Raw genomic sequence first — 18,500 nt, forward strand, 5'->3', positions numbered from 1 at the left:
GGAGTATTGCATCCTGTTCTGGGCGCCACACTTCAACAAGGACATGCTAAAGCTCAAGAGGGTCCAGAATAGGGCCATCCGCATGATCAGTGACTTGCATGGCATGCCATAAGAGGAGAGGCTGATGGATCTCAGATTCTTCAGCCTAAAGAAAAGAAGGCTGAGAGGGGACCTGATTGCAGCTCACCACTATATCAGAGGCATACATCAGGGGCTTGGTGAACAACTTCACCAGGGCGTCCTGGGGAAAAACTAGAAACAATGGCCACAAACTGCTGGAGGATAGTATTAGGTTGAACATTAGGAAAAACTTCTTCACAACTAGGGTGTCCAGACTATGGAACAAGCTCCTCCCAAAGGTGCTGCAATCACCTACCCTAGAGGTCTTCAAGAGAAAACTGGTCACCGGCTGGGGTCACCTACCCCAGATGTCTTTCCTGCTCATGCAGGGGGCTGGACCTGATGCTCCTTCGGGGTCCCTTCCAGCCCTATGATACTATGATTCTACGATCTGGATTTACTTCATGAAAAATATTCTAAGCAGTCTGATGATAGACTATAATGTTTAACTGGTATTATTTGAAGCATAGAAGGGAAGAAGGAACAGTTAAATGGAAACTTTCTTAAAATTTTTGAAATATCTTTTATGAGGTACATTTCAGAGTTTGTTCTTTGTGAGATCCTGGAATAATTTCTTTCTAAAAGGAACGGTTTTGCTATTTTCAGAAAGAAAAGAATCTCCATCAAAGGTAGTAAAATTAACCCAAATTTTCTGTACATTTTTGGAAGATTATTAACAAGGATTCTCTAAGAGTTCCCTTTAGATGCACCTTCCAGTCTGCTTGAAGGATAGCATTTGCCTTGTCCTATAACTGAATGTTGTGATTTGGTTATGTTGCTCTTTTTTACTGTAAATTACTTGCATTTAATGATATATTTATTTGTTCATCCATGCATGGAAGTAGTATCCTCAGGACATGAAATTCCACCAATGATTCTCATACTATGAAATTGGAGCTGTTTCAGTCACTATGCAATGCATTCAGTACATATCCCAATGTCAAACCACTTTATTGACTGTCTAGTATGAACTACTTCCTAATTGTTATGTGTCACTAAAGACAGTGAAGCAGCAAGGGGATAAGCAGAGGAAAACTTGCCTGGCATTCCTGTTTTATGCTTGCTTTATAAGAAAGAAGAAGAGCTAAATAAATGCAATGTTTTAGTGGCCTGTTAATTCTGTCATGTTTAATGTTTAGGGTCAGATGTTGTCCAGAATGATGGGGTCTATTCCAAGTATTTGTTCTCTTTCCCTGGAAATGGGAAATACAACCTGAAAGTCCAGGTTCAAGCTGGCAAGATCATCAAACTGCATGCTGCAATGCCATGGAGTCACGCTTTGTATATACCAGGCTACGTAGAAAATGGTACGACAGAGCAACGTGGGGTGAGCCATGTAAAATTCCAGTGTTTATACGTGAAGAAACAGTTACATCAAGTTCACTCACAAGTTCAAGTAGAGGGCAGTAGAGCAATGGTAGTTTGGTTAAGGGATCTTTGCAGGTGTATGTCTTGGCACAGGTTACTTGTGTAACATCAGACATCTGTGGAATGTTCTCATGTCATAACGTCATGGCCCAGACTCTGCTCCTCCCCTGTGCTGAGAGAGGAAGGGGGAGGTTGTGGGAGACAGAGAAACCAGCATAGGGTCATCCCTCAACATCCAGCAGGAGCCCAGCCAGAGCAGAGGGTGGGAGGAGAGAAAACTTGAAAAACTGTTGGGGGGGGGGGCAAAATAAAGAGAAAGAAGTGACAAAAAAATTAAAAACTAATTAAAGGAGTAACATTTTGAATGTCTCAGTGAATTAGGATTGGGTTAGAGGGGAGAGTGGTTTTAGGAGCAGCTGCGATGACTGAGAGTGAGGAGCTGCCTTGGCCCAGATGGTGAGACCATGGAGTTGGAAAAGATGCTTTCTCCAGCTCTAGGTTCCCCCAGGGGTTAAGCTGCTCTTGGAGCAGCTGCATCAGTTTCAGCCTGAGCACAGAGCCTCAGGGAGCCTGCTTCTTTGGGACGCTGTTCCCTGCTCAGAGTAGAGCAGCAGGGACTCAGCCAAAGCACAGAGCCCCTGAGAATCAACCTCCGCAAGGCTTTGTACTCAGGCTAAAATTGAGCTTCCTGAAGCCAGATTATGCAGCTGGAGGAAGCAGGCCTCCCTGGCTCCATGGTCTCTCTGCAACTAAGCCCAGAGCAGTTGCTCTCAGTGGGAGAAAGAGGGGGGGCCATCAGAGTTTTGGAGGGTAGGAAGGGGTAGAGTGGCTGGGAGCTGTGCACCCTGGGAGGAATGAAAATAAAGCATTTTACCTCCCGTGCCTGTTCAGACAATACCCTGGAATGGCATGGGTAAAACGTTTCCAAGATCAACCTCTTTTTGAGTGGATTATCTTTAAAACATTTAGAAGGCACTTATGGCCATTTAATACCCCTTAATTAATTGACTACTCGCATTTTAAATGCCTTTGTCGTATTTAAGGTAACTTGTGCCAAGGCCCTTAGTTTTGAGTGTTTCTCAGGTACTGTTTTTATCTAAGTTATGCTCCGTTTAACAAGTAACAATACTGTGCTAACTAAAACATTTGTAAAAGTAGGTTTTAAACAACTATTTAATCAAACAACATTGCTTAAATAGTTGTTTAAACAATTATATAATCACACAATTATATAATCTAGGTGGGAATGAAGATAATTCATTCCCAGAGGAGTTTAAGTTATGTCTGTGAAAAGATCAGGTTTTGGAAGTTCTGCCTCTTATGTCTAGCAATAATCACACTGTAATTATAATCAATCTTCATCTTAAAGAAGGTTTAGCAAAGGTAAAACTCCGTTCAGTATTTTTAAGTCCCACTTTCTTCCCTTTGATATTATTTTCATTCATATTAATTCATCGTTCTCAAAGATGTAGAGAAATAGACACCATGCTGTGAGTAATTCTGGTCTCGTAACTCCATAAGGTTCAATTTAAAAGCTTAATTCTGGATTTATTGCAATATAAGTGAGGTCAGAACTGTGTTTGTTTTATCTGCAGAATTCTGTAATACATAAAGTTCAACCCAAATCCAGGTTTTTTTGTTTGTTTTTGTATGTTTGTGCATGGGTTTTAGGTACGATCCAGATGAATGGACCAAGACCCTCAGTTACGAGTAATGATGATATTCAAATCAAAGTAGGAGGCTTCAGTAGAACCATCTCAGGAGGTTACTTTACAGTGTCTGAAGTACCAGCGGGCCCTGATACTGATGTGTTTCCACCATGTAAAATTACTGATCTTAGTGCCAAAACAGAAGATGATAAGGTCATTTTATCATGGACAGCACCAGGGGATGATCTTGACCAGGGACAAGGTAGGTTTTGTGGTTTATTTACTGCTCTTTTCAGTGAAATGAAATTGCAATAGAGCAGGTTAGCTATTCCCTGGGCCTGGGCTCAAAATTTACCATTTTATGTATGTAAAGAGTGCCTTTGTAAATACCAGCACTAATTTTCCTGTATAGACAATGTGCTTCCAAGTTTTGTGTCGTCAGCAAGTAAAGACAGTCTTTGAAAATCTGATTCAATATTTCTAGTCCTTTGAACTAAATAAAATAGCATAATGAACTACCTTTCTATTAATTATAAATGAGTTTTGCAGATTGACCTCATCACACAGTCTGAAACATATTTCATTACACATGACCTGGGATGAAATCTGGTTTTGCCATAAGTTTCAGTGAATTTAACTCTCGGTTTGGGTTTGATTGCAGACACATTTTGAAAGAATTGCAGCAACGGTGTTTGCAGTTTTGATGGGAAGATTAACCTTCTCTAGTTCTAAAGTCTTCTTGCCCATCCAGAAGGGAGTCAGGTGCTCTCTAAGTGCAAGTGAAAAGTGTGGAAATAAAAAGAGAAAGCTGTTGGCTCAGAATGAAGAGGTCTATGCAGTAAAATGACTAGGCCAAGTTCAGGGAAGTCATAGACCTGGGAAGCTTTGGCTAAGTTGATAATAAGATGCCAGGATCTATTAATTTCAAAGTTTTTAATCTGTGACTTGAGCAGTGGAATCAAGTTTACTGGTTCTCAGTTTATCCGAGTAACCACTGTATTTTCTCATTTTTGGGAAGGCAGAATGAAGAAAAAAAAGTTTTTTCAAGAGACCTGACTGTAGAGCAGGGGCAGGCAATTGTTTCAGGTGATGGGCCACTTACTGAGTTTTGGCAAACTGTTGAGGGATGCGTTTCCCTTTCCGGCGCAGGGAAAAAAGGAACAGCCCCATGGTCCTAGGCCAGAAGCTCTGGTAGACAGGGGTTTCTGCTGGGGGGGGGGAGGGGCAGGGCTGGGCAGGCCTTGCTGCTGGGTCATGCCACTAGCTTCCTCTGGGTCCTACTGCCCCTTGCTCATGTCATCTTTGACAGGCAGCTAGGAGCAAATAAATATGAATTTTCTAATTTTTTTAGGGGCCCCATGGGCCGGATAGAATGGCCTAGTGAGCCAGAACCGGCCCCTGGGCCATATTTTGCCCACCCCTGCTGTAGAGTCAGCATCAAGTACAGCATCAGCAGAAGTTACAGTTTTAACCTGCTTACAGCTGCTGTTGATTTGGTAGCAGCTTAACACCATAGCTCTGACCCTGAACAGTGAACTCTACCCTTTCCCACTTGGGCCACCAGGGAGAGAAACATGGCATCCATTATAGCATCTCCACGCTTCTGTTTCAGTGGTTCTCAACCTTTTTTTTCATTTGTGGACCCCTAACAATTTTCAAATGAAGGTGTGGTCCCCTTTGGAAATTTTGAATGGAGATGTGGAGCCCTTTTAATTGTAAGTATGGGTATTCACATACTTTTCATTGATCATAGTCATCTTTCACAGCCTCCGAGACATAGTATACAGACCCCCAGGGGCCCGCAGACCACAGGTTGAAAGCCACCATTTTATTCCTCCTTGGAATTTTGGTACAGAAATTCTAATGTTCACAGAAATGCCCCACTTAAGTTATGCACCCTAATTTTGGAGGGCTGATTTATGGGGAAATGTGCATGTGGTATGTGAGTAAATATGTTATTAAGAGTCTGTCCTACATGCTATCTTTACACTTCAAATGACTGAAGTGTCTAGCTGAAAAAGGCAGCCATGAAGGTAATGACTTGATTACTTGTAAGGAAACAGATCAATATCTTTGATGGGAGGTGCTGCCTGTATGCTGCAAAATCTGTTTTAACATATTTCCATTTTCAGCTGCAACTTATGAAATACGAACAAGTGAAAGTCCTCTGGAATTAAGAGACAACTTTGATGAGGCTACTGTTGTGAATACCTCCAGTTTGACTCCTCAGTATGCGGGTTACAAGGAAATATTTTCATTTAAACCAGCAGCTTTTGCAACAAGAAACACCACAATAATTTATTTGGCTGTGCGCGCCATTGACAAAGCCTCTCTGCACTCTGCTGTATCTAATATAGCACAAGCAGTAATGTTTGTTCCCCCAATGGACTTTCTAACTGCTAATAATAAGTATAGTGTCTCAACTATAATCTTGATATTATTTGGCCTATTAGCAACAGTTTGTCTTATTACAAGTGTGACCTTGTGTGTTTTAAAGAAGAAAAAGAAAATGTCTATTAGAGAACCTGCAACAAAGTTACTGTGACTTAAAATGAAAGTTTCTTCTAGTTATTTTTTAGCATGTTTGCTTGAAAGTGATATGCAAAAATAAATGTGCTACCACTGAAAATGGCTACGTAAAAATAAATGGAAAGCCATCTATGCAGTTCTGTATAAAATTACAGCAATTTAGAAGCAGTATCAGACTGCATGTAACATACCCTTGAACGGCTGGATCATATACAAACTTCATTGGATGTACATATGTGTACAGCAAATAATGCATATGTACATCCATAACACAAGCTAATAAAACTTTATGCTATGTTTACCTATTCTGTGTTTACAATGTGATAAAAAGCTGTAACTAAAGTGAGCAAGATCTTAATTTCACGTGCAAAAACTGACATACAATAATATTTTCTCTACACCCTGTTTTTTCAATAACTCTGTCATTCAGCCATTTTGGCCATCATGATGACACTTCAAATGGCTCAGCTGAGTATCTGAAGCAGGCACACACAAAGATAAAGGTTTGATTATTTCTAAAGAAATAGTTCAGTAGTTTTAATAACAGGTGCTAACTATGTGCTGCCAAAAATTCTAATATTATAAAAGCCTTAGTCTGTCTGTCTGTCCATAATGCTTTATTTGCACTCTGATTGGCTGTCTCAGCAACCAGTCAGATTGTTCTACACAGACAGAGACAGGCAGTGGAGCACCTCCATGACAATGCAGACTGCGGGGCCAGAGGGGAGGGGGGCGAGGCCAGTTCCCCTGGCCCCACCCCCTTCCCCTGCTTCTTGGAGGCAGAGTGAGGCTGCCTTGCCCCCCCAAGTCTGCTTCTTGGAGCCAGGGTCTGGCGCATCCCCCTCCAACAGCCAGCAGGGAGGGGAGGTGGCAGGAAAAAGGGGAGAGAGGGGAGTGAGATGGGGACAGGGGGTTTACCAGTGGCTGCACCCCACCATAGCCACTGTCGCCACTGCTGCTGTGGTTGTGGGCGCTGGCCCGAAGCCATGGGGGCAGGTGGGGAACAGCCCAGGCCCTGGCCATGGCCCGAAGTGGCAGGGGGAGGTGGAAGCAGCCCCCCACAGCCCACCATCCCTGTTTGTGCCCCTTGCCCCCCACCCACAGTCTCTGCCCCTGCCCCCCAGCTGCCAGGGCTATGGGGCAGTGTTTGTCACTGCCACCTCTGCTGCCCAGCGCATGAGCTGTGGGCGGGCAGCAGCAGCAAACACTGCCTGGCGTGGCAAGTGGGGGGGCCACAGCTGCTGCCGCCAAGTACAGCCCTGACCGGCGAGCCCAGAGTCATCGCGGGGCCCAGGCTGGCAGCGGGGCTGGGTTACAAGCTGGTACCGAGTGTGGGAAGAGTGGCCCCTTGCCCGCCCCATGGCCAGCACCCCTCCTGAGTCCGCCTGTGCCTGCTCAGGACAGCCTCGCATGAGTTGTGAGTGACTGAAGCATGGAGCACCAGCCATGGGGCAGGGGAGGGGCTGCTTTTCCCCAGGCTCCTTCCCTGTCCTTCTCCCCGCCCCCCCCACACTGCCCCTTACCTGAGCTTCCTGCACCAGAACAGCCATGTGGTCCCAGGCCAGAAGCCCCTGCTGGGGCTTCCGGCTGGAGCTGGATGGGCCCTGCTGTTGTGGGAGCCCGCTGGGCTTCCCCTGGGTCCTACTGCTCCTGGTTCCTGTCATTTTCAACAGGAGCCAAAGAAAGAGAAATATTAATTTTCTAAATTTTTTAGGGGCCCCACAGGCCTGATAGAATGGCCTCGTGGGCTGTATTTTGCCCACCCCTGGCATGCCTTGGGGTCCCCGTGGTTTGGCTGACTAAGGGAGACCACTATTTGTGCTTCAGATTGAGGGAAGCACCCCAAGTTCTTGAAGTGAGTCAAGTACCCTTGAGGGCTATTAGGTCTGTGGTTTCAAGGGGGCACAGTGCCAGGATCAGGCCAGTCCCTGGGTGGTGGCAGCTATACTCCCAGGCTAATGGGTGTGCTCCAGGAAGGAGGTCAGCCAGACATGAGGCGCCCCCAGGGAGGCACTCAGAGCCTGGAAGGTGGTCAGGCACAGTGAGGTATGTGGGTCAGCGCAGTAGCACCCCCTACTGGCCCACCACAGGGGGGACCTGTGCCCCCCAGATCTGTGTGAGGGGTGGGGTCAGGGCAGGTGTGCCCTCATGCACTCAGAGGAAGTATGGCCAGGGCAGCACAGAGCTTGCAGAGGCAGGCAGCTTTCATGCATGGCCCCACTGTGCCCTGTTGCACCAGTCACACATGCTGCGCTCTGGAGGGCCTGGGGGGGAGGTGGGGCAGTAGCGCAGGGAGTGCAGCATTTGTGACCCAGGCTTTGAAGCTGGCCATGCACTGCAGCCCGGGGAGGGAGGGTTTGCAGTCTCTCCACTCCCAGCCAGAGATCCTGGCTGGCTGCAAACCTCTCCTCCTGGCCAGAGAGTGCCCAAGCTGGCTAGGGGCTGAGGGAGTGGGGGAGGCTGCAAACTGCTCCCCACTCCTCCTGGCCAGAGTGGTGGGCTGGCTGCAAACCTTTCCACTCCCTCAGCCCCCAGCCAGCTGGGACACTCCCCAGCTGGGCAGTCTGGCCAGGAGTGGGGGTTTGCTGCTGGCTGGGAGCAATGGGGTTTGCAGGCGGCCAAGCACTCTGGCTGGGAGTGGGAAGGATGCAAACCCTCTCCTGGCCAGAGTGCCTGGCTGGAGAGTGCCCAAGCTGGCTGGGGGCTCAGGAAGCAGGGAGGCTGGAAACCTCCCCCGCTCCCAGCTGGAGTGCCCAGGCTGTCTGGGGGATGAGGGAGAGGGGAGGTTTGCAGCCTGCCAGGCACTCCAGTTTGCAGCTGGCCAGGAGTGGCAGAGATTTGCAGCCAGCCAAGCACTCGGGGCAGGAGCAGGTAGGCTACAAACCCCATCCCGGCCAAAGTGCCCAGCCGGCTGCAAACCTCCCCATTCCCTCAGCCCCTAGCCAGCTTTCCCCCACAGCCCTTCCCTGCAACCATCAAGCCCCACTTACCTACAGCAAGAAGAGTGAGCCTGAAGCAGCCTCCGGTAAGTACGAGTGTTGGGCCCCACCCTTCCCCCTCTCCCTTCACCTCCGGCCAGGGTTGAGGGTTTCTCTGCCCCTTTTGCAAACAGCTCTTGTAGGCTAGAACTCTGCTAGCCTGCAAAACTCTTTGCAAAGGGAGAAATCCGTGGGTTTCTCTTCTAAAAGGGAAAATCTGCATTTTCTCTGATAAAAATGGGAAATCCGTGGTTTTCTCTGTTTTTCCATGTGAAATGGAAAACCTGGATCCCTGATTATAAGGGAGGATAAGGCAAGATGCTGCATTTCTTGATTAAGTGCTTAATACAAACACATACACACACCATATTTATACTCCAATTTTTGTTTTGTGCTGATATACGTTGCCAGTTTTATCAGTGCTTGGATCAACTTAGTAGCCAGCCAAGTTGATCGGGCTTTTGCCGATTCTTCCCATTAGGCAAACTGATGCTTTAGGATGACATGCAGAATAAGACCCAAAATTGATATATTTTGCCCCATTTTTTATAGCCTTTTTAATTTACCCAGGTTTTTTTGGCTTTTGCTGGGTTATTACTGTGGGCTTTTTGAAGATTGATTGCCATTTTTCTTTTGCTGTTTTGGGGCGGATTTTATTGTTTGGTTTTTTTATTTGTTTGTATTTTTTAGCCAGTCACCAGCTGATGTTTTTCTTTTTCACAGCCATAATTTTACCCATTTTTTTTCACATACAGCATACAAAGAGTAAAAGTATGAGCACTTATGTTAAGCTACAGAGCAATAGAAAATGGAGTTTCTTAAGGCAATGCAAACCTTATGAAAATATAAAAGATTAAAAGCAATAGGCAAAAAGTGTATTTGTTTAACATATTTTCTTTGATGTTTTAAAAGAGACCAAAATCAGGAAACTATACATATTAAATATTTATACTATTATTTTTTAATTTAAACCATTTATTATAACTTATAGTAGATAGTTTATTTTAGCCTTTAGTAAATATTTATATTGTCTTTGTGGGCGGGAGGAAAGTTTGGTTTTTTTATTTAAAATATATGCCTGTATTTTGCCACATTTAATTTTTTTTTTTTGCCTGTGTTTTAAGAAATGCCTTTGTTAACTTGTTTTGATTAACTTTATTAATTACACTAAGAGCCTTAATAGCTGACACTGAGTTTTTAGAACCATTTTTTGTTTGTTTTAATAAACTGTTAACACTTAAAAAAAAGATTTACACAATGTTTGGTGAGTGAGGGAGGTAAAAAAAACATTTTTTACCTCCTTTACCGATGAGATTGCAGGTACACTTTTAGCAGGGTTTTTTTGCTGTGCAAGACATACACAGAGCAAACATACCACACTGCTTACACGTTTTGTTTTGCACTAACACGTTAACAGTTTTTGCAAAGCTGCTTGCTTATTAGGCTTTTTAAGCTTTACTTTTGTTCAAACATTTACAGTTTTTAGCACAGGGGTTAATTTTTTTTTGCTACTGATTTTTATGGGACCAGCAATAGAAGGTATTTTACTTAACCATTTTAGATACTTTTTGAAATTAAGTTACAACTTTTTTTTAAGGTTGCTATATATATTTTTTGCTCTAAAGCAAAATTGTATTTATTTATTTATTTTGCTTTTCTTTTAATGTGGCACCAAGATGTATTTTGCCACACATTTTTCCCTTGGTTTTTGCCAAGGGTTTTTTTTGTTGGAGTATGCTTTCCTTTGCCTTTTATTTAATGAAGGGTAACGCACAAGGCAGTGGGAACTAGGGTTTTAAGGCACCCCATATTTGCCCCTGCCTGCATTCTCCACCATTTAAACCCCCAAATGTGGCCCAGTGGTAGGGCCACAAGGCAGCTTGGCCCTGGCCTTTGGCATTTATAACAGGGGTATGTAGGGGTGCACATGCAGCAGTGAAGGAAGGAGTGGAGGTGGAGCTGGGGGAGGGGCAGGTGCTGCACATCTGGAGAGGGGCATGGGACTAAGCCATGAATGGCTTGTCTGGGGCTGTGGCTCCTGCTGCTATGCACACCCCAGGAAGCATGGGGAGCATGTGCCCCCAGATCTGCACGGGGAAAGGGTGGACTACTACTGTGGGCTGGGGCTGGGGCTGGGGCTGTGCTGGGCTCTTCCTCATGGGAAGCGGGGGGCTGAGCCATGCAGCACTTGGGGCGAGCAGCAGCAGTCCTGGGAAAGGGGCTATGGGGGGGCTGCAGCCACCCCAAAATTCACTGTAGCCCCCCTCCCAGTGCCACCGCCACCCACCCTGAGCACAACGCAGCCCAACCCCTCTCCAGGAAGAGCCTGGCTTGGTCCAGCCCGCAGTGGCAGCCCACTCTCGCCCCACACAGATCCAGGGGCACACGCCCCCCATGCCTCCTGGAATGCGTGCTGTGGCAGAAGCCGCCACCCCCTCCCCATGCCAGGCACCCCCCAGACATGCCACCAGTAGTTCCATCTCACGCCCCACCCCAGCTATGCAGCGCCTGCCCTGGCCCCAGCCCCAGCTCTAGCCCCATTCCCTCCCTCACCTCCCTCTTCCTCTCAGTAGGAAAAAGAGAGGAAACCATTAGAGTTTTGGAGGGTAGGAAGGAGTGAGCAGCTGGGAGCTATGTACCCTGGAAGGAATGAAAATAAAGCATTTTACCTCCCATGCCCATTCAGACAATACCCTGGAATGGCATGGGTAAAACATTTCCAAGGTAAACACCTTTTTGAGTGGGTTATCTTTAAAACATTTAGAGGGACTTACGGCCATTTAATACCCCTTAACTAATTGACTACTCTCATATTAAATGCCTTTGCGGTGTTTAAGGTAATTTGTGCCAAGGCCCTTAGTTCTGAGTATTTCTCGGTACTGTTTTTATCTAAGTTATGCTCCATTTAACCAGTAACAATACTGTGCTAACTAAAACATTTTTAAAGTAGCTTTAAAGTAGGAACATTTATGCTCCCTCCGGCAGCTGCACTGCAATCCCTGCCTACTTGGCGTTGGGATGCACATGGCATTGTGCAGCTCTTGGGGTAGTGGGTCTCAAAGCACAGCGCACAGCGGCAGCCGCCTTTGTCGCATGCACAGATCGGGGGCACATGCACCCTGGGCCTCAACTTGTCCCACTACTCAGCCTGGCTGGGGCCCCACTGACCCCAGCCCCTGCTCTTGCCTGTGCCTCGCTCCCTCCCTCCCCACTGGGGCCTCAATCTGCCTGCCTCCATCCCCCACCTCCACAGCCCTTTCCCTTCCCTCCACCCTTTCCCCCACAGACTTGTTGGGGGGGCACACATGCATGCATGCACTCAGACCCCGCAATTATTTGTTTTCCCTCTGCCTATGGCAAAGGGGTCAAGAGAACCAGGCAGGTTATCTTTTAAAAACCTGAGAATCCAGACCTGAGTGCAAGAATGCTTGAAAAAAATTTCTAACTCTTACTGTGCCTGCAAGTAGTATGGATGGGGAAGGAGACGAAGTGGGAAAAATAATATGGAAATGAAAAGCTGGAAATGGAAGCAACAGAAGAAAGTTATATAACCTTAGTAAATTCTTTTTCCTGGATTTCTTTCCTAAGAGAGTGCCATGTCCTTGTGTGATCAGGACAACAGCAATTACTTTAAGTTATTTGGTCCCATTTACATAACCAGACTTTGTGGGCACATCTATACAAGATGCTAATGGCACAGTAGACTAATTCTACTGCACACTGGTGCAGCATGAAAAAACCATGCTAATGTGCTAATGCACAGTAGAATTAGTCTTCTGTGCAACAGCATCGCTTAAAAAGTGTGTACCAGTGCTAATGCATGGTAGCGCTGATAACAGCGCATTAAGATAGTACCTGTGATTACAGGTACTAAACTTAGTGCACTGTAATTATGGCACATTAATGAATATGTAGACAAATTCTAAAAGCATTTGAAAAGTATGTTTAGATTACTGATAAAGATATAGCTAACTCTGACACACAGGGAAACCAATATAAGCCAATTATACAAAGTTCACATCTAAATCCTAGGAAAAGTCATACTTTTATTTTAAAGTGCAATAGAAAATGGAACTCATCAGGTTTTATACAGCTAGCTGTCTGTGTTGTGTTGCAAAAAGATTACATTTTACATTGGGCTGAATGCCATTTTTAAGTTCAGATAACAATTTGTTTGATCTGGCTTTAGGAGGAACAGAACTCCCAAGCCTTGGGTGTTACTCAGTTAATAGTATTACTGAATGCAGGGCTCTATTTTTTCTTCACAGTGGATAGTGAAATAAAATTGTGGGAAGAGGCAGGCATAAGCTCTGCAGTGGGCCATAAACAGGTACATGGGCACATCCATCAGAAGCAGTGATATTCTCTCTCCTGGACAACCTCTGTTTGTTAATGGTCAGATGTTTGGGGATTTCTTTAGTATTTGACATCACTGACTTATACGAATGAGTGTATTGGCCTTCCGTATCAGACCATTCCCACAGGGCAGTGATGGGCAGCATCCCAGGGGAAGGAAAAACACCAGTAGCTCATTCCCACACTACAGACATCTATACTGGCCCTGTATGTATTATGGGTGTGTTATACTGAGGTACAGCGTGCTCTCTCTGTATGCCTTACCTTCTGGAGGTAGTATATTTGGATTAATTCTATCCTGGGTGCACTAATACATTCTCTAGGTAGAGTTTATTGCCCTATGGCCAGTGCTGCACTAAACTGGTTAGTGCAGAGAAGATTGCTCATTTAGCAGTCATATGATAGACATGGTGGGAGAAGTATCACTGGAAACAAGACAATTGTACGGGGCTAAAAAGAAGGAAAACCCACACCTAGCTCCAGCACTCAGGTGGGACTGCCCTCCTAGCATTCAAATCCCACTGTTTAACATAAACTCTACTTCATTTAGTTATCATCAGAAACTGTTTTGCTTTTAAACTGATCAGCTGTCTGAACATTCATCATTATGTGCTTTTCTGAACTTATTCAGAAGTTTTCTCCTTCTCAGGACTGAGCAGGGTTTCCAGCCCCCTTTCTTATTTGCTTGACTTTGGCTGATTTTCTGCATTTCTCTTAAGTATTCTATTTTCCTTTTCCTCAGCAGCTTCAGGCAACAACTAATCTAAAGGAATTTATAGGCAACTAGACTAGGAAGGTTAGTATGGGTGACAATGATGAATCAAATATAAAACAGTGTCCAGAGACACCTGCATCCTGTATCATACTGTATAAACACCTCTCAAGAAGAAGTGTCACAATCACTGGACAGGGTGTTGGCCTAGAATGGGTTTTGTGTTTTTCAATTTCTATCGTACTTGGGGCCAAGTGCAGTAATTACATTTCTACTAGTATAAGTGATTGGAAACTAGACTAGACCCATAACAGAACAGAAGTTCAGCACACAGACTGGTTTAAAATGGCAGAACCTGATCTAAGGTTTGCCCCCACCCCCCGCCACCCCAGCACCAATGGGTGAACGTGTGTTCTGTTCAGTACTGACCTAAACTACGCCACATAGAGAAAGCCGTGTAACTTAATTCCACTTCAGGCTTTTTGTATGTCTGTACCTAGCCTGGGGGTATACACAACACCACCATTTCAATGACCACAACAGGGCAGCACAAAAATCCAAGTAAACCTGTTATAAGTAAAGGCCCAATGAAACCTGTAAGCAAATCCTATGGAGATCAGAAGCTAACTAGGGGGTTAAGAGGAGCACTGGCTAGGAGACGGCACCAGAATCCCACCCTGGGAGTCTTTGCCATGGCAGGGATAGCTATGTGCAAAGCTATCCTTGCCCAGCCACAGGAGCTAGACAGGGCAACACCACACCAAGCACTGTCTAGGGAGTGGGAGTGCGTGGAGCAAGCGGGATCATGATCTCTCCACCCAGGGGAGCCTTAGTCAGAGTAGGCACAGCACAGCACCCAATATGTACAGAGTGGTGGGGAGTGAATGAGGGACTATGGGGCTCCCGTGGCCTGAGTGGAGCTTCTGCTGCTACAGCAACTGCAGAAGTAGCTTGGGAAGGTAAGTCTTCTCCTCATCCACATTCCCTCACCTCAGTCTACAATAGCTGGCATACCCCTATGGCACCTCTCCTCCCCTCTCCACCCCAGCACTCAATCAGCACGCTACACCTCTGCATAAACCTGCTAGTGAGAATACAGCTAGCTGTATGCCACAGCAAAACACAGAGCCCTAACCCACCCCCTCTCTGTCCTCATGCATTCATTTCCAACATTAGTTCATTAAATTTATTTTATATACATTTCTTAAGGCCATGAGCTTAGTTTACAGATGTGATCCAGCATGGCCCTGCATGTGTAACCCCATGTGCCAGACTAGGTGGCAGCAATAATAGCCGTGGCTCTGAGAGCACTAATGCTGCTACGGCACCTCTTCCTTGACTTGTCGGGAACCACACTGGGAAATAACACAGCTCCACAGGCAAGACTCAGCATGTGCGCCGGAGGGTCAGTGGAATATTCTAACATTATCACAATTCCAGGAAAACGCCTCAGGAAATTCACAAACACGTTCAAGAACAATCCCTTATCCTACGTACCAGGTCACATTCTGGTCTTAAAACGTGTTGGTTTTTTGTGGCCAAAATGATGGTATAAATAGTCCCACAGTTCCATAATTTTTCTAACCAATAAACGTGGAGAGAGAGACAAACAGTGATGGTGTTTAAGAGTATGATTCTTTTAGTGTCATTTCAACTACTGCTCGTGGTGAGAGGGTCTATGGTACAGCTGAAAAATGGTGGCTATGAGGACATTGTTATTGCAATTAACCTCCAGTTACCAGAAGATGACAAGATCATTGGAAATATACAGGTAAGAACGCTGGTGTTCATCTGCATGTCGTTCAGAGATACTAGGATTCCTTGGGTATTTTTCTACCTCTGAAGTAATCATAATATGAAAAGGGGCAGATCCTGCTCCCATTGATACTGGAGGGAGATTTTTGTTTGATTTTCAATTCCCTGATTGCTATGTACGTTCTTTTCTTGAATTTTTCTTCTCATCTGTTGTTGCTAATGAGAGCACTGATCTTCTGAGACTTAATTTGAATATTATTCCTCAATCCAGTAGAAACTTATTTTCTACTACTTCTTTCCAAAATGTATTAACCCAGGAAAATTTCTGAAACATGATTGGTAATGAATCAGCAATTACTGCTGTACAATTCTATCATTAGTCATCATTAGCCTCTACAGCCTCAGTAAAAAAGAGCAAGAAAAGTGTGTGAAGTTGCAGTGCTATTTCTGTACTTCGTTACAGTTTCCAAGTAAACTACTTTTATCCCCTTTACAACCTCCTAAATTCTATATTTCTGTATTATTTTTTATAGTTCTACATTTCTGTGTTATTTTTCCTATCCTTCCTCTTCCCCATCCATGCTACCTGCAGGCATAGTAGGTCTGGATTCTCAGTTCTTTAAAAGAGCACCCCACTTATATGTTTCTAGCCATCAACTCTCTTGGGGGGCAGAAGTGTTAACTAGGACCTTGGGCTGCAGTCTTCTTGCAATACACTGGGGCATCTACACATGAAATTAATCCAAAGCAATAAACTCTGATGCATATTGTGCCAGAGTTTATTGCTCCTGGGTGCTGTGCCTTCACGTGCACTCAGGACTGCAGCACATTAAGCCAGGTTGGAGCATCCCCAGCTGGCAGGGGACCTGGGGGGTCAGCCAGCCAGCCCAGGGCTGCTCCAATCCAGCTTAATGTGCTGCAGAGTTGCTGGCTGGGGCACAAGGGTGTTCCAGTGAAGGGCTAGGCAGCAGGCAGCTCTGTAGTGAAGCACCCTCATGCCGCAGCCAGACCCATCAGCATCTACACATGTACTGCCTTGGAGTAAAGAACTCCGCCTCAGGATAGTACTTGTATTTATAAATACTAACCTGCAGAGGAGTTTGTTTACTGTGGCTTAATAGGGCCATTCGTGAAGACATTGCAACTTTGCTGCAGAGGTGATTAGGCAGCTCCACAGTAAACATCTCATGTAGATGTGCTCACTGTGATCACCCTAGAACAGGAAGACCAGACGGTTACCCAGGACAGAGGTGAGGGGAGCTGGGCACTGGGAGGAGATAGACCCAGCCTGCCTGCTGTCCTGGGCAGGAGCCCCAGCCCAGGCTTGTAAGGGTGCCTGAAGCCCAGGTGGGCAGCAAGACATCCTGCCCCTGCAGGGCTGCATTGCCCAGCCACAAACCTGCCCCAAGAGAGAGGCATGGGGGAGCCAATAGCAAAGGCCATGCCCATGCTGTGCTACCCACTTACTCTGCAGAGAGTCATGCAGGGGGGTTTACTTTGTGCTTGACAGAAGCCCTCATGCCTCCTGCCCCATCTGGCAACTTAGTCCCAAGTCAGTTACCACACTGACAGGTACCACTGCTCCCAGAACTGCCACTCCAGCTTCAGCATCTGCACCTTGCAAAACTTCACTCACCATGTCTTCTTGGTAGTGGCTGGCAGCAGTGTGTGGCCCTGCGGGCTCAGCTCCGGCCTGGTCCGTCAACATAGTATCAAGGTACCTTAAGGTGTCTACATATAGGTTAAGGCACCTTAACTAATCACATCTAAATCTGATACCTGCTCTATGCAGGTATCAAATTTTGGTGTGATTTACTTAAAATTACTATTTTAAAGTGCATTAAGGTCATGCATGTATAGACCCCTGCCCTTAATGAACCTTAAAAATGACTAATGCGCTGTATATCAGCACATGTAGACATGCCCACTTCATGCAGATGCAGGCATTAAATCTTTACCAAAGGCTGTAAAAATCCCGGGGAGTTAATCTAAGCTTGGTAATCTATTTGGGTTTCAAGTCCTGACTCTGAAAGGGGCACACAGGCTTGCATTAGCAGAACTTATTAAAGAAATTAAACCAAAGTATGTTAACATGACTTGATCTGAAGTAAATTTGAAAGTGTTGGGTTTAGAATGCTCATGTGTTCTTCTTTTTCACAGCCAGAGTTTTTGTACATGAATGGGCTCATCTTCGGTGGGGGGTGTTTGATGAATTTGATAATGAGACACCGTTCTACGTATCTAAAGACTCTGGAGAAGCAAGGGTTGAAGCAACAAGGTAGTATTCCTTCACATTCTGTCTTTAGCTGATATCGTTGTAAACATTTGATTACATCCGCCATATCCTTGTTTTCTTGGTCCCATCAATATTTTGAGCCCCAAAGTGAATAGGCTTGGTGAGCTGTTATTTAGGTGGGGAGAAGGAACTTTAGTCAATACATAATTAACAATTATCATTGCCCACAGTTTAGTCTTGTAGAATTGCATTCATTATCATTTTATCATGCAGAACTTCAAGATAGCATGATCTTTTATTTTACATGCAAATGCAGATTTGAATCCCCTATTTTACATGATATCCTAGGGTTTATCAAATAGCAGTTGACGTGAAGCATACCTTAATATTTTCTCAAGCCCCTTTGGGAAAAAATCCTGGAAGTTTCCTCTCCTTATCCAAGAACTTCTTTTAAGTTCCTGCTCATTTTCTTTAAATTCTTAAGAAGAACATAGTTCCAGTGTATTTGCTACCGCAAAGCTTATGATGATTTCTATGAATTCTGTAGATGTGTTTTGTTTCAAATGTGCAAGTCTGCCAATACAAAACTAAAATAATAAAGGCTAGATATCTCAGTGATGTGAAATGGGATGCAGAATTACTCACTTTTCAAGCACTGAATTGTAAACTTTTTGCAGCACAGCCATTCTATGTTTTGCATGAGGACTCTAGCACAACAGGATGGCCGGGATCCTTGGTCCTACCATAATTACAAGAATAAGTAACAAATAATAGTTATTTGTTGGTTACTTGTGGCT

General features: G+C 45.1%; 2 protein-coding genes across 3 annotated transcripts in view; both read left to right on the plus strand.

Moving 5' to 3' along the window:
* Positions 1 to 5,971, plus strand: part of CLCA2 (chloride channel accessory 2) — a 40,624-nt gene extending 34,653 nt beyond the window's left edge. Inside the window, exons 11-13 of one of the 2 annotated variants that reach the window (XM_019501559.1) lie at positions 1,260 to 1,427; positions 3,160 to 3,399; positions 5,270 to 5,971. In XM_019501559.1, coding sequence (XP_019357104.1) covers positions 1,260 to 1,427; positions 3,160 to 3,399; positions 5,270 to 5,682 — 821 coding nt within the window. In that variant the 3' untranslated portion in view covers positions 5,683 to 5,971. Of the gene's footprint in view, positions 1 to 1,259; positions 1,448 to 3,159; positions 3,400 to 5,269 lie in introns of those variants that run through there. The other variant, XM_019501560.1, reaches the window with a different exon arrangement.
* Positions 5,972 to 14,517: 8,546 nt separating this feature from the next.
* LOC109305332 (epithelial chloride channel protein-like) overlaps positions 14,518 to 18,500 on the plus strand; it is a 40,596-nt gene continuing 36,613 nt past the window's right edge. Inside the window, 3 exon segments of the mRNA XM_019528336.1 lie at positions 14,518 to 14,671; positions 15,302 to 15,537; positions 17,600 to 17,745. Of these exon segments, the coding sequence (XP_019383881.1) occupies positions 14,518 to 14,671; positions 15,302 to 15,537; positions 17,600 to 17,745 (536 nt within the window).

The sequence above is a fragment of the Gavialis gangeticus genome, unplaced genomic scaffold (genome assembly GCF_001723915.1).
Source record: "Gavialis gangeticus isolate Ggan-Ray unplaced genomic scaffold, GavGan_comp1, whole genome shotgun sequence".
Taxonomy (NCBI): Eukaryota; Metazoa; Chordata; order Crocodylia; family Gavialidae; genus Gavialis; species Gavialis gangeticus.